This window comes from Micropterus dolomieu, linkage group LG12 (genome assembly GCF_021292245.1).
Source record: "Micropterus dolomieu isolate WLL.071019.BEF.003 ecotype Adirondacks linkage group LG12, ASM2129224v1, whole genome shotgun sequence".
In the NCBI taxonomy this organism is placed as follows: Eukaryota; Metazoa; Chordata; class Actinopteri; order Centrarchiformes; family Centrarchidae; genus Micropterus; species Micropterus dolomieu.
In genome coordinates this window covers 16295841-16311431 of record NC_060161.1, presented here as the reverse complement: position 1 = coordinate 16311431, position 15591 = coordinate 16295841, and the positions used below count along the sequence as shown (strand labels likewise).

Sequence of the window (15591 nt, the reverse complement as noted above, 5' to 3'; positions counted from 1 at the left end):
GGGGGGGGGGGGGGGGGGGGGGGGGGGGGGGGGGGGGGTGCATATGATGAAAGACCCAGCTAATGCCATGGACAGACAGATGAAGCCTTCACTGACTGAATCCGACTTTATTCCATGTCAAACTGACCTCTTTAAAAGATGGCTTGAAAGGGTCAAATGTATTCCAATAGCTAGAAAAAGAGAAAGTGTTACAGACTGCAGTGGGAAAATGCTATTTTTCTTTATTCGCTGTAGAGTGTGGTTAAGATGTCAGCATTGATTGGCTTGGCTTATTGGTCCGAAAGTAAAGGAAAGGTTTGGACAAATGATTGCTTCAGTGGGACACCACCTAGCCAACCCTAGTACACACACATCTGTTGCTTTTCCAGTAACAAATGGCTGGAAGCAGATTAAACCTAGAGCTATTGATATTTATATTCCTCCATCTTACGCTGTCATGATCTTCAAAGCTTGTGAGGCAGAAGCAAGAGCCTCTAGCTCTATTGTGACCTTGAACTGTGTCTCTACAGTGTGTACAGTAGGGATTTACTGAGGCGTGAGGTGCTTGCAGATTCACTCCACACAGTCTGAGTGACCGAGTGTTCAGTAATCAGACATTTGTGCACCATCAGACTAAGAAGCTTAACTGTAAGAGAACGTGCAACAACTAAGAGCAGCGATACAGTAAAATGACGCCATCCTTGACCTATGAACCCTTGTAGCTCACAGAGCTAAAATGTGTTACACTGTACAGTACAGTAGTCACCCTGTTTAAAACTTAACAGACAGTAGGCAGTATTTGCTGCAGGGATATTGCATTGGATTACATTACACTACAATGTTCTTCTAGACAGGCAACTGGCAGTCTTGTGTAGCCCTATCCTCTAAAGTTAGTATAAAATCAGTATTTTTCAAAGAATTATAATTCCTCCAAATTAGATGGATTTAAATGAATGGAGGAAGCTGTCAGGTGCCAAAGACACAGATACAGAATTGTTAAAAGGTAAAATACAGCCGGTCTGCAGGGCCATGTCTCACAAGAGTCATTATGGCAGAGGTGGCAACCCAACTTGCTGGGCTAAAGCAGATTGAGTGCCCTTGTTGTGCGATTAACCAGCAGCTAAGCACTCAATAGGTAAACAAAGGTATTAGGCACCAATCAGGCCAGAACTAGGTAAATACATCCTTCTCACATCTGTTTGGGTCACAGGTGAACCAATGAAATCACATGTCATCCGCTGGCATCAACAGAACTAACAGCTCTGAAGCAGGATTACATGAGTTTATTAAAATGACTTGACCAATTTTGAGTCAAAACTGCAATTATCAATATTTTTATATTATAAGTTGAATCTTAAGGATACTTGTACGCTTGTAGTGACGAATCAGCAGACAAACTTTACTGTTCCCCTATAGTCTTTCAGCCCATAGCTCAGGTTTTATGGCCCACAGCTTTACTGTCTGGATCACTCTCACTCCTAGGGATGTTTTCAGCTGCAGCAGGCACAATAAAAACAACCCCATCCTACCTGCCCAGCGCTAAATGTCATACAGGCAAAGTTAGGGACTAGCTAATCTAAATTAACAGATATCTGCATATGAATGAAGAATATGTAGGCAAGGGACAAGAGTTTTGGGATCGGAAGTGACCTGGTTTCTGTATGTAGCCGGTTTGTATTCCAAGTAGTATTGAACCAATCACATTTGAGTGGGCTTTGGTTGCATGCAGGTAAACAGTCCGTTTGGAGAACAAAAGAGGTGAAACGCATTGGCCAAAACGCAACCTCGGAACCCTAAAGATTTGCTTTTTATATTATGCATACATATCGTTGTCAAACGCTAGCCAATTGGATTGTAAACAATGGCCAATGCACGCAAGTCTTGGCCCGGATATCCATGCCAGAGGCTAAATTATCATCAGGCATTTGAGGACTAGCTGGTGTACTGCTGGAGTACTTAACAGCTTAACGGAAAACAAACCAGAGCTAAAATAAAAGTGGAATTACATTCTTCAGGTGGCCAAAAACACAACTCCAAATGGATACAAATGTTGCTTTGTGTCTGCTGAATGAATCAATAAACAATTGTTTGCTAACAGGTTTGCCAGATCAACTGAAAGGGATATGTCAAGTATTATTAGTAGGAAAAATAGTAGGAAAAATCTTTCTTTGTTCTCAGCATGGTATGTTTTCTTTTTTGTGGTGCAAGCAGTCATTATCCACCTCCGATCTGACTCATTCATTGACTGAGAACTGAGGTTCTGTAACTTGTGTAAAGTTGTCGTCATCGGCGGTAAGCAGATACAGTAACAATAGATTTCATGGGGGTTTCGGGTAAATTTGCACATCCGAGATTTACTAATGAGCGTGAAACAATCTTCATGTTACTCCCAAAACTTTGTGAGGTCTTGAGCCTCCTCTTGTCTGTCTAGAATTTTATGTGCTGAAAGCCTTTGCCATCCTATTTTACTGTAATTTCAAGTGAGTGTAAGTGCACGCTATTATGGAGCATTCATGGTTGCGTTAACTGGATTGAGAGATTATTGCAGACTACATTTAATGAGGCCACTGAACTGCTATAAAACAATGGCTTTAAATATACCCAGCATCCACACGGAGACATGACAGTTCTGTTTGTGTTGTATTGATAATGTTACACCTCATCCTGGGGCTAAAAAAAAAAAAATGACACCTCTGATCCGTCAAATGATGGAAAAGCAAGCCCAGCTCTCACCACTTAAAGCTCTGCCTGCGAGCTAAGGCATTACTTTTCCAGAAAATAAGCGAAACAAAGCCATCTATTTTTATCTTACCAGGAGCAGAATAAACAAGTTACGCAAAAGAAACTTTTCATTTTGTAGTACAAGCAGTTACGTAATGAGACGAAAGGCAGCGGTCCATGTTACTCTCAGAATCAAATTTTACATAGCGTACATTGTTGATGGCGAACTGCCAATTACCAACCAGGCAACCCACACACTTTTATCTGGGTGACATCACAACACCACTTCTCTTTTGCTGCTGACTGCCTGTGTTTCTGTCTATGGCAGCAATGTGACACACAGCGAGGACATCCCAATATCATAACGCATGAAATAATCTCAGGGAAGCCTGTTTTAATCAAGTATTTAGTTAAAGGACGTGGCGTCGAATTACACCCTATTGTCCTTACAAAGCAATTCTTTACACCTGAACAGTACTCTATGGAGGATTAAGGACACCTTGGAGCTCTGTTATGACACTTAAGCGATTAAAAAAGCTGATCTCAGTTCAAAGTAGTGAATGTCACTTAAAAATAGAAAGACAAAAAAAATAAATAAAGGCTAAAACCAGACCCTCGATCATATTTTGCAGGACACTTTAATGAGTAAACTCAGTCATCCTTGCCCTGCTGTTTTACTCTCCATTACTCATGTCCACACACACACACACACACACACACACACACACACACACGCCTGCTAAATTGCCAATTAGATCTCAAAATAACACTCGTGTCTTGAAATACATGCGTCCCCAAAGTGTTGAAGCGCGATTGAAAAAGGGTGTTTGGATCATTATATTCTAATAATATTTGTGCCTTTCTGGTTCTATTAACCCTGTAGACCTAGACGACATAATAAAAGCAGATTATTCCACAACCTATATTTAGTAAAATAATTGCTTTAGACTGTAATTTTGGACACCTTTAATTCATTTTTTGTTAATATTTAATATGTTTTCAAAGCAGGGTGCTGAAAGATGCAAGAGAGAGGAGACACTCAATCTGCTGTAAGCGTTGTAGGGGATGAGACATGATGGTGGGGTTTGATCGACTCATCTGTCTCTCACTACCCCCCCCATCAAAAGTTGTTTTTCAACACACACACACAGGTTCTGTTGGCCTTAGTACCCAGAATCCATTGCAGCTCAAGGTCACCCGAGTCTTCTCTGGTACTCAGCCTGTGCACATCGCTTCTCCCTCTTTTCATGCGCATAAGCCCTAATTAGTGTGGCAGAAATTGGACCTACAGAAAAATAAGTATTTTCATGCTTGCTTTTTAAATGACTTCAGTCTCTAATTTTAGCATTTTGGTTTTACACGCACCATATCAAATTACTTCCTTGAGAGTTTTCCCCCTACATTGTGTAACCTGCAGTTTAAATATCCTTTATGTACTTAGAATAAATCCCGATTTAATTAAAGCTTTTACAATAGAACTTCCTCAAAATTTCATTTCCATTTCATGTCACAAAGAAACCTAAATCCGTTCAGATAATCTCTACACCAGTATCAAATTGCACTGTAGTGTCTTTCGCCCTCAATTATCATTGAGGGGACAAATGTGATGTATGATTTCTACTTTTATCTATGGAGTATTCACTGTTTAAAATATTGCACTAAATGACTGTACATTAATAAACTCCTTCGACAACCGCAGCAATTCTGAAGCCATTTATTGTCTGTGGTTCACTTCATGCTGCGTGTAGTTTACTTTTATGCAACAATTTAAATACAGCGTTTACAGTATATGGGAAATCTTTAACTGGGAAAAAAATTGCTCGTGAGATTTTCCAAGGGATTTGTTTGTCAGACTGGGACGCAATTTGTAGAGCTTAACACAGTATTACACATTTGACTGCATTTTATTAATCCCACAGTGGAATACTGTATGCCGGCTCTGTGCAGCATTGCTTGAACCACGTCAATGGACAATGGTCAGTTTAATTATTGAAAATACTACACACTAAAGGGGTTTCTGTTAGGTTGATGAGAACATAAAAGATGCTTGAAATAAAAAAGCCACACACAAATCGGTTGCATTTTTGTCTCAAATTAAACAACCAAGTAAGTCTTCATTCATCAGCTGCGTAAAAGGATGAGTGTGTGTGTGTTCTGATGCCAAAGGAGACATTGAAGGTAATTTCTATCAACCAAAATGCTAAAACAAATTACTGCACACCTAATGTAACTTCCTCATAGTCTGACTTTTCATATAAAATTGTATTCACAGGAGACAACGGTGAAGTAAAGTGGGAGAAAAAGAATAAAGATCAAGAAACCAACTCACCTTGGGCTGTACTTCCACTTCTACCACTTGGTTCTTGTTCATGCAACCCTTGATGAAGCCCTCAACTGTGCTATTGAACTTCATGAAGATCACGTAGGCAGCGTAGCCTGAGAGCAGTGTGACACTTTCCCAAATGGAGATGATGTTATCCAGGAAGAAGATGATGAGCAAGATCAGATCCATGATGTAGAAGGAGACGTCGCGGAAGAGTGGCCACCACGTCAGGTTGAGGATCTCCTTGGAGAAGATGGCGCACATCCCGATCACGAAGAGGATGTTGAAGACAGCTGAGCCTACAATGGTCCCGATGCCCACATTGCTGTGTGAGATGAAGACGCCGATGATGGAGGTGAAGAGCTCCGGTGCTGAGCCGCCTGCCGCCATGAAGGTTGCACCTGCTACGTCATCCGAAATGCTCAGCTTCTCCGTGATGACTGTCAGCGCTGGGACAAAGAACTCATCACACACTATGGCTAAGGCGATGAACATGTAGATCATGCCAAACATGTGGAGGACCACTGCGCCTTGGCGCCTCTCCTCAAGGGTGAAAATGTCTGGAGGGTAATCCCCCTGGCTCTCGTTGCTGTCTGCTGTAGATTTCATGGCTATTGGCATGTCAGCTGACACATTGGGGTCCCCCTGGTGTTGGGTGAAAAGAAGAGTCCTGTGGGGGGCCGACTGGTGGAGACTCTCCTGGGGGAGCACTGGCTCATTGAGACCCCCTGAGCTCCAGGTCAAGGCACTGAAGGAAACGACACTTAAGGCCACCAAGCTGAAGACGAACCCTAAGATTCGCACTGGCCTCAGCCTTTTCCGCAGACACCGGTGGCCCTGCCGCTTACAGGCAGCGCCCAACGTGGGCCTAAGCTCTGGTGAATCCATGCAGGGTTGATCTGAACCCATGTCTGTGCAGCTCGTGGTATGCTCACTCTCAAAGGCTATGTAGGAAGTGGGGAGAGTGGAGAACAGGGTTTTTACCGCAGACAACGCATGGTGTTGTCTTCAGTTTCAAATAAGTTGAATAGATTGTAGGTGCTTTCCAGGGTCTGGTTTGCCAATTGATGTCTTCATATTAGCCTCTGTTGGACAATGTCAATAGAATGAAGAGAAAAAAATATTACTGAGCTGGGAAAGAAACTCAAGAGTGTCAAATGAACAACAAAATACCATCTAATTAAAAAGGCTGTTTGGAAATTGAGTACACAAAGTGTATTTTAAAGATCTGTCTTTGTTGCATCACTACAGAAACATACTGACATGAAACTGACAAAGTTACAACAGAGAGGATTAATGGATTACTTAGTAAAGTCAGTCTTTGTCAATTTTGATGTAAAACATTAATTAATTAATTAATACAGACTAACTTGTAATGTGTGATTGACAATTGTTTTTTCTTTAGCCTATAGAAACTTCAAATAAATAACTGAATAAACAATGGCTAGATTAACCAGTAAGCATTGTTGCTGTACAAAAAGTCAGCTGCATATCAGGATCTACCCTGACTACTGGCAAAAAAAGAGCTACATTTACAAATTAAACAGGAAATTCCCAGTTACAATGTAGTGCAGACACGTGGAATCCGCTTAAAATGTATATTTGATTGAGTTTTAAAATCATCCCATGGTCTCAGTTTTGTTATTCACAGAACTCTGACATAAATCTATATAATTAAGACGAAATGCACATATTCTGCAATAAATCAAGAATGTATAACATCTTACATTTAAACATTTACGTCCATTGTGGTCATTTTGTGGCCTTAAGACTTACATTAGCAAGGCCTATTAAGTGATTTTAAATTCAATCAAACCACAAGATGCAGCAACAGACTTTAGAACTTAGGCTATATGGGCCGATTTTTTGCCGGTTTAACAATTTTAATTTAAAATTGAGACAACCTGCAGTCAAAAATCGGGAACCTGCTGTTTTTACCTGTGAAAATATCACGAAATTTGAAGGCCGGCGGTTTACGGACATCACTTGGCTGCAGTCAGTGAAAACTGTAAACGCAATGACGCTGCTGCTCAGGTAAAAGCAGATTAAAAAACCACACACATCCTGTCCTGTTTGACTTTTCAATGATGCACAGCCTGCTGCCTTTAGCTGAACGGCGTGTGTCTGCGATGCCCGTTCCACTGACAACTCTTTTCCCTGTCTGCCCTTCAATAATGCCTTCGTCCTTTCAGCTGTACCACCACACAACCAACAGCTAACCATCATCCCCCGAACAAAAACAGCCCAACATTAGTTTCCGTGGCGAGGTGCATGATGCGCGGAGAGGCTGCAGACGGTGTCATGCCTTACCTTTGACAGAGGCGAGAAAACAGCCGCACGGAACGGCAGCAGGTTGAAATTAGGAAATCCTCTCCGGTGCCCTCTCGCTCTCATTGAGCAAAATGTGACCGGTCCCCGCTCTCCGACGACAGAGGAGGAGCTTAGGACTGGGGGTGGTGGTGGAGGGGTGGGATGCTTTTCCGACTGCGCTCACCTCTCTCCCTCACAGCAGCAGCAGCATCTCTCCAGTCTCGGATGAGAGAGGGGGGGGTGAAATCGCCCGGTCGAAAATACCTTGCTATTGTAGCAGAATATTGTGCTGGGCTGGGCTGACCACGTGAACCGGTTGGTTTATTAATAAAGCCAGGTAAGCGGCAGAAAGCGGATTCTTTCCTGCTGGGTTCAAGCGGTGGGGGCTGTGGTGATGTTGTATTTTGAGGGAGGAGTTGCCGTGGTTACATAAGTAAAGGCAGTATTTTCACTGATTTGTATTTTTTATTGTATGATTCCTCTCTGGACGGAACAGGTGGATACGCTTATCCAGTCCAGTTGCTAATTTATGTGTAGCTTAGCCTTAGGTCATTTCAAGGTTGTAGACTATGCAAGTGATGGATCCCTTTCTCAGAGACAACGCTGTCATGGTGAAGCTCAAGGTGCAGCATCACTGATTTAACATAGCCTAATTATACTTCTTACTCTAGATTAGCCTATAGGCCTATTTCTTTTTTCCCTTTTTTACTTTTTACATTTAGGGAAATTCGCATATTTGCGTTCTTGCCAAGAGTTTGATTGATTGATCACTTTCACTCTCATGAAGGCCTAGATGTTCAATAAGAAGCTGTAGCCAGCAGCTGGTTAGCGTAGGCAATAGCATAAGGACTGGATACATGGGCTAGTCTGAAAGTTGACTGTCTGAAAGTAACAAAGTCTGTCCACCAGCACTTCTACACTAATTATATTCCGTGTTTAATTCCATACAATAACCTAACTGTAAAACAAAAATGCGGTGGTTTGTGGGTGGGGGGATGGGGGTTAGGCCTACAAGCTATGTGTTACTGTTTCTTTGTGGGTTGCAGTGACTTCCTGGAGTCTACCACTTAATTTTCACACTTTGGTTTTTGTAGGCGACAAATGAAACAAACAAAGATAGGCCTATAGCGAGTGAATTAGTGAGCTTTAGAGGTAGTGCTGTAGATGGATTTTGTCAGCATTTGACGAGCCAGGCTAGCCATTTCAGAATCAGAATCAGCTTTATTTGCCAGGTATGTGTACACATACAAGGAATTTGACTCTGGATTGAACAGTGCTCCCGACGTGCTTACTAATACAATAATACACCATAATACAGTAATAAAATCAAACACAAGATAGAGAGACAGTACAGAGAACACATATATACACACTATAAACAGACAGATTGAGACAATAGTGCAATAGTGCAATTTCCCCCTGTTTCCAGTCTTTATGCTAAGCTAAACTAACAGGCTGATGACTCCAAGCTTCGCAGTGAACGTTTCACAGTTTCTCAGCAGGAAAGCAAAACCTTTTAATATTTTTTATTTATTTAGAAAAATGGTTCCCATACCAACGAGCCAGTTGCTTCATTTTTGAATATGTCAACAGATACCAAGCCTTCATCTGACATAATCATTATCCCAACAGCTCCATGTCGCCATGTTTCCCCCCAATGTCAAATAATGCCTCCGAGCCACTTAGCATTACCAAACCCTGTTGGATGCAGGCATGCAACCTCCACACAGTGTGACAAAGTATGTGTGACATTAATGGCTTATGCTGTATAATAAATCATGAGTGACCTCACTGATTGCACCCTCTCCTCTGCTCTCATCTGCTTCCTAAATGTATTTGCATCTTGTTATCTAAAAGGAAACAGAAACACCTCAGATTATCAATAGTCAGATGTTTTGGTTCCTTGTGGTTCATACTGGTCAAGAGTTTTCGAGCTACATTAGCTGATTAATGATACTATAATAAAACCCCCTCTGAATGTCCTTTGAAATATGATTAAATCATTTGAATGAAACTCTTCTGTCATTATTATCAAAAATTAAAGCAATATTTTGACATTTTGGGAAATACACTTCTTTGCTTTCTTGCGGAGACAGAGCTTGATGAGAAGATCAGTACCACCCTCACATTTGTCTGTAAATACAAATGCATAGCTTAGCATAAAGACTGGAAACAGAGGTAAACAGCTAGCTTAATCCTTATAAAAGCAAGTTTATGAGGGTTTATGTGCCAGACTATGCTTGGGCCGGGAGCAGTGACTTTCTGAAATCGTGTTGTTATCTTGAGGTTGTCAGTTAAGCTAACTGGCCTTAGATTTACTGGACAGATATGACAATGGTATTTATCTGGCCAGCTAACTTTCATCAAAAAAGATAAGTAAGCTTATTTCACCTCCACTGTGTAATATCAATCATAATTCCCCTCTCACAGGGCCAAATTGCAGTGAAATTCAGTCACACTCCCAGAACATTATTAATTTCGTTGCAAAGTGATTGAGTTTGATTGCCTCATGCATCCATAATGCACTGGTCTCCATACAGGACCTGTCGCAAGTGGGCATCCTCGCCAACCAGTCCCAGGTTTTTCAACAAGAAAATACCAGTGGCTGTCCTGTCAAACTGACCTCAGGGAAATGTGATATAGTGATTTGAATAGTGACCGTATAACACAATAGCTGATCCATATATAATCATACGTTGTGTCTGATCAGTACACATCATCATCACAAAGCGGACTCTGGGCCTGTGACCCCAGCTCTCCAAATTAGATCCGCCAATATTTTTGCCTATCAAATGAGATCACATCCAGGCTGTCAGCTCTTTTTAAACAATGGCCCCCAGTGCTCACGCAGCCTCTCCTCCACACCACCGCACTGACCACTCCTGATCTGGTTGCATTTCCAGCATAAAAGTGATGACTGGTCACAGGTCATGTGGGTTGTGGTGGGGAGGAAGGGGTGAGGATGGCAGTTGTTTTGATTTGTCTGAAATCTGTGCTGTGACAAAAACAACAGAAATTTCCATGCTGGCCCTGCCCCCCACCTGGCCCACCCTCGCTTTGGCCCGGCAGCTAAATCCGAGCCTTTGTGTTGCACATAGTTGTATGGATTTGTCAGCAATGGGGCGGGGGGGCACGCAGATAGGGTGATGATAGCCAAGCAAGTTTTTCCAGTGAAGAGGGAAGGACAATTGACCGAAGCAAGGTATTGCCGTAGCTGTATTAAACAAGTAATTTTTTTTTGTTAATAACAACTACCAAAGGCTGTTTGGTCCTGCAGATGAGGAAAGCAGTGAAATTTGAGAGTCCCAAATAAGCTTTTTCTAAGAGACTTGCTGTGGATTAGATGTTGAAAGCCTCACATTAGCACCCCGCCCCCCCCCCTCCAACCACCACCACCACCACCAGTACCACCACCACCACCACCAGTACCACCACAAGCCTGTACAAAGAGGCTTGGACAGACCACCTGCCCCTTAGGAAAATGTGGTCAGCAAAACAAAATGGGCATAGGCACCAATGGGATGCTCAGGTAGTAAATAGTGAATCAATGAGGCTCTTAAAACAGCTGAGTAAATGTATTCCAAAAGGCAAATGGTCTGCCTCTGAGTTATAAAACAAGCAAGATTGTTCAAAGGCATAGCGGGAGAGACCATTTTATCTGAAAACCAAGGGTGGATGGGAATATTCATTTTAGCGCTAAAGAGATTAATGAATTGATAATCCAAGGACATGTCTGATTACTAAGTGCAGGAGCTGATTAGATACGAGCACCCAGTGTGAAAGTGAGACCCTGCTTTTACCCTTGGTCCATGTAAATATATAGTGCAGCCAGGATTTCAGAGTCCAAGCAGGTCTTTTAAAGACACGTGAAATTACTGACAGTTTTTGTTACTTTGGATGTGTTTAAATCATTTAACTGCTCTACTGTATTATTTTTGTCAAATTTTGTATTATTGTATTTATTGTAAACATTCAAGAACTCCTTTTCATGAAGTTTTCTCTACTCTTAAACGCTTAAAGCTTTAAGCTAAACGTCAGCATGGGAACACGTTCACAATGACAATGCTAAAATGCTGCATGTTTAGCAGGTATGATGCTTTCCACGTTCACAATTGTAGTTTAGTGTGTTAGCATGGGTTAGCAACATTTGCTAATTAACAGTCAACAGAAAGTACAGCGGAGGCTGATGGGAATATCATTAGATCTCCAGATATTTGGTCAAAAACCAAAAGTGTTGGCCAAACTGAACCGTAGATTTGTGGAGAATTTTTTTATCTAATGATGGTGATACATTAAAAGCCAAAATTTGCATCCATGCATGACGTTTATTCATACTGATATTTGAGGGCCAGGCAAATTATGGGATTTTTTCGGGAGAAACAATAAAATGCGAGCATCCAAAAGACAAGGTACACTGAAAAAAGTCAAAACTATCACTAGGAGAATGCTGGAATGCGACACAGAGGGGAAAAGGCAAAATGAATACACCGGTGAGGAGAGACAAGACACAGGTGAGACAAATCAGGTCAGGGCAGGTAATCTCACGGGCGGGGAACACAAGGGCAGGAAGTGAGGAATCTGAAATGCAACATAAAAGGTGAGTTTATCAAATTAAAACAGGAAATAGTAACAGATAAAGTAGAACAAGAAAAACATAACCTTAATCAGAAATAGGATGTTACAGGCACGTAACAACACTCACTCAAGAATCTGTCACTACTTTCCAGAGCATACAGAGCATGGTGGACTTCAATCTGTTGTACAGAGAAGGCACTAGAAGATTTTAGCCAGGATAAGTTTGAGAGTGTAAGAGGGTACCGTATAAAAGAGTTTGTCAGGATGCTACAGTAAACTTGGGATAGTTAAAAACTTGATTGCTTCCATGCCCTTTGTTCCATCAGTACACAAAGAAAGTTCTGCAGAAACTACACGATAAAACACTCCGTGTTAACATTTGACATTTGACTGTCAAGATACATTGTGTATTACAGTAGAATAGATAATCTTAAATAGATTTCACTGCTGGGATCATGAGGTTAGCTGTTGTAAAAATCCAATCAGTCTTTGATTTTTGTGACCTAGGACAATGCTACGTAAGGCCAAATAGGACAAAAGAGTCATACTGATTGCTTCGTTGAAAGAGTAGACTTCAAGCCGACAACATGACACCGGAGCATATTTTCTTTGGTTGTTATTTGGCGTTGAGAAGACTGATATGGAAGGAGGACAGCATCGATACAGGATGTGTGCTGCATTATAAGGTTAATCCTTGTGTCAACAGCCCCACAGATGGGCTGACCTGCTGGGCTGCGGGGATGAGGTTTCGGTGGGGGAAGAAGTTGAAAATCATTGCAGCCTGTCTGGTTACGGCAAACAGGAGGGAGGAATGAGTGAGCTTGGGCAAAAACCCAACAACTGGAGAAGAAAAAAAAAAAAGGGAAAAAAAGTTGAAAAATGTTTCATGCTCTGATGTCATTAGGAAGGCCAAAGCAGAGCTGTAATCCTATTTTAATCGCAGTGGATTTATTAAACAGGAGCAGCAGGTTTAAATCTCAGCAGATTACACAGAAGGCCTAAGGAGATGTGGTGAGGGGGGTCGGAGAGGCTTGCATAATCAAGTGCACTTAAGGTGATATGGTTCATCTTTTAAGAGTCAAGACTGATGGGAGGGGGGGGAGTAAAATCGGATGGCTTACCAGTAAACAAACTTTATAAAAATGACATTGTCATTTATTGATATTTTGTTGTATTAACATCTAAATTAAATGTTCCATTGAGAGGTCTTTTAGAATAATTACTTCTGACAAGATTAAGACAGACTGCTTGCAGATGTTACTAATTATTTGGACGTGTGTGTGTGTGTGTGTGTGTGTGTGTGTGTGTGTGTGTGTGCTGAGTGTCCCTTGGAGTCGGCACAAATCTCCTTGGCACCCTTTGTAAAAGAACTTGATTCTCGTGAAGAACGGGTTAATCCCAAATTGCGTCACATCTGGACTTAATCAAATCAATCCCTTAATGGAACACGTAGCAAAAGCTTGGACCTCTAGAGGTCACCAGTAAAAAAAGTTTTCAATCAAAAATTCACAGTGTGCGTAGTATGAGGGGTATTTATGTTGGTATTAATGCTTGTCACACATTCACACAAAACATCTTGGAGAAAAAAATGACTAAATCTTGCTGCTCGTGTCTGTAACTCAACATAAGGTACTTTTCCACAAAATGTTTATTTCAATATACTCCTCTCTCCCACTCTCTCTCCCACGAAGACACAAATTTGAATTTTGTTCCTGACTGGCCCAGGTTACAGCACTGATTTTAAGAGACGACATATTGATTGTAAATATTAAAGTATGTTAGAATTTCAAACATCATTAATTTATCAGTTCAATTGTAAACTGACATTTCCAGATCTACTGATTTATCTCCAAAAAAAAAAAAAAAAATACTATGCAAAATAATGAAAATGAAAAAAAAAATCCGTCCCATAGGTAGTTCTGACTAAGTTAAGCATAAAGCAGTTAGTTTCGTGCCCTTAACTCGGATGCTTAATGTACCAACACACTGTAGAGTCTTGTGTTGTCACTGAACTTTGCCTTTGCCAAAGGCTTCATCTAAAAGGATGCCAAGCTCACCATCTGTTGGCTGCGCTTGGCAAATGTCTTTTTGTGACACAGCACCTCTTTGATAGGGAGCCATTTTGAGCCATTTCTCTCCTTTTTGTAGCTACAGAGTGCACGCTGCAGATTCCAGTATAGGATACCTGGAAATTGGTTGTCGGTGTGCATGGCATTCACTTTATATTTGACAAAAACATTTTTTTAATGCGCTGAGGGACATGAAGATTTTAAGAGGTGATCAGTTGAAGCTTTTTTTTAAATAGTAAAAAGTTTTATAGCAACATTTTTTGCAAATTTATTATGTAAGATTTTTGGCAATTTTGACACTTTTTAGGTGACTTTTGTTAAACTAAGCATTTAGTTTTAAAAAAGGCTGTACAGCCTTGATCATTTTGAGGTACTGAAGAATTAACATTTTATTTTTGCATATCAGGCTAAACCAAAAGGAAAATATCTCTATTTCTCTGTATGATGCCCTTTGCTAACTACTGATGACTTTACAGTACATTCTGTTTGCATAGAATTTATCATTATAAGACATCTGCTGGAACTTAATTCAGCATAGCTGAGACATAAAAAAGCATTCTTGTCAAACACAGTTGAACAGAAAATCCCCCTCCTTTAGAAATAGTATATAAGATTTTTCCAAATATATTTATTTAAAATAAAGGGACATGGCTGAAACTAAAGAGAACTCAGTATGTGCATTGTGTCTACAGACAGATTGAAGTTAAATTTAAAAAAGCAAATATTTCTAGAATTATGTTTATTATTACAAAGTATTAACATAGGCATTTGCAGAAATGTATGTATTACAAAATACTATTTGCATCCTGGTCCAAAGTTTTGAAGACTGACAATGCTACCCTGTTAACTGTCAGATAGTGGTAATTAGCGTACAACTGCTACCATCTACTGGACAATCCATGTATTGTTTTTCAGGTTGCAAATAAAATGTACATCTTTTAGATTCACTTACATTGCTCTTTGGTTGTGTGGTTTTTCATAGCAAGCATTTTTGACTTGAAAATCATAGGTGAAGATAAATTAATAATTATGGCTCTGGTCAATTTGAATGTGGCAGTAGGGCCAGCAGGCAAGCAGGTACATACATAGCAGAACATTGGACCTTGTATATTAATGGCAGCCATTGTTAACATTGTTGGTTACACCTGTGCTTTTCCTGCATTAAGTGGTTCTAAACACCTAAGAGGGTTTCTTGGTAATCTGTTCTCTTCTGGTTTATCACAGAGTGAGATTTATAATTTCTTGAAGAGTTTTATAGAAAGATGACCACTCATCACTCACTGGTAATAATTATCTTGCCTAAATCAGATATGGTGAGCTTTTTCAATTCTCTCTCATAAAGTAGAACTGCAGATTAAAGGAGTTTTTTTGTTGTTGTTGTTCTTTAAGAAAGAAAACATATATAATGACAAAAAAAGCAAGAAGAGTAGAGCTTCATTAATTAAAAAAAACAGGTGACTCACAGTGGATGTAGTTACTCTAGGCCTGGACACTGACCAACAACAACAACAAAAATTACGTATCAAAGTGAAAAATCTGCTCCAATCTACAACTAACATGTTACTTGTTACAATCCTAGCAGGGAACATTTGATTTTCAAAATAAAAGAAGCTA

The 15591-nt window shown here is 40.5% G+C and overlaps 1 protein-coding gene across 3 annotated transcripts in view; it reads right to left on the bottom strand.

Moving 5' to 3' along the window:
• Window positions 1-7721, bottom strand: part of LOC123980330 (sodium/potassium/calcium exchanger 2-like) — a 43539-nt gene extending 35818 nt beyond the window's left edge. For all 3 annotated transcript variants that reach the window (XM_046064655.1, XM_046064656.1, XM_046064657.1), the window contains exons 1-2: window positions 7334-7721; window positions 5030-6108 (exon numbers count right to left, since the gene is read on the bottom strand). In XM_046064655.1, coding sequence (XP_045920611.1) covers window positions 5030-5932 — 903 coding nt within the window. In that variant the 5' untranslated portion in view covers window positions 5933-6108; window positions 7334-7721. The remainder of the gene's footprint in view (window positions 1-5029; window positions 6109-7333) is intronic.
• Between the last annotated feature and the right edge of the window lie 7870 nt (window positions 7722-15591).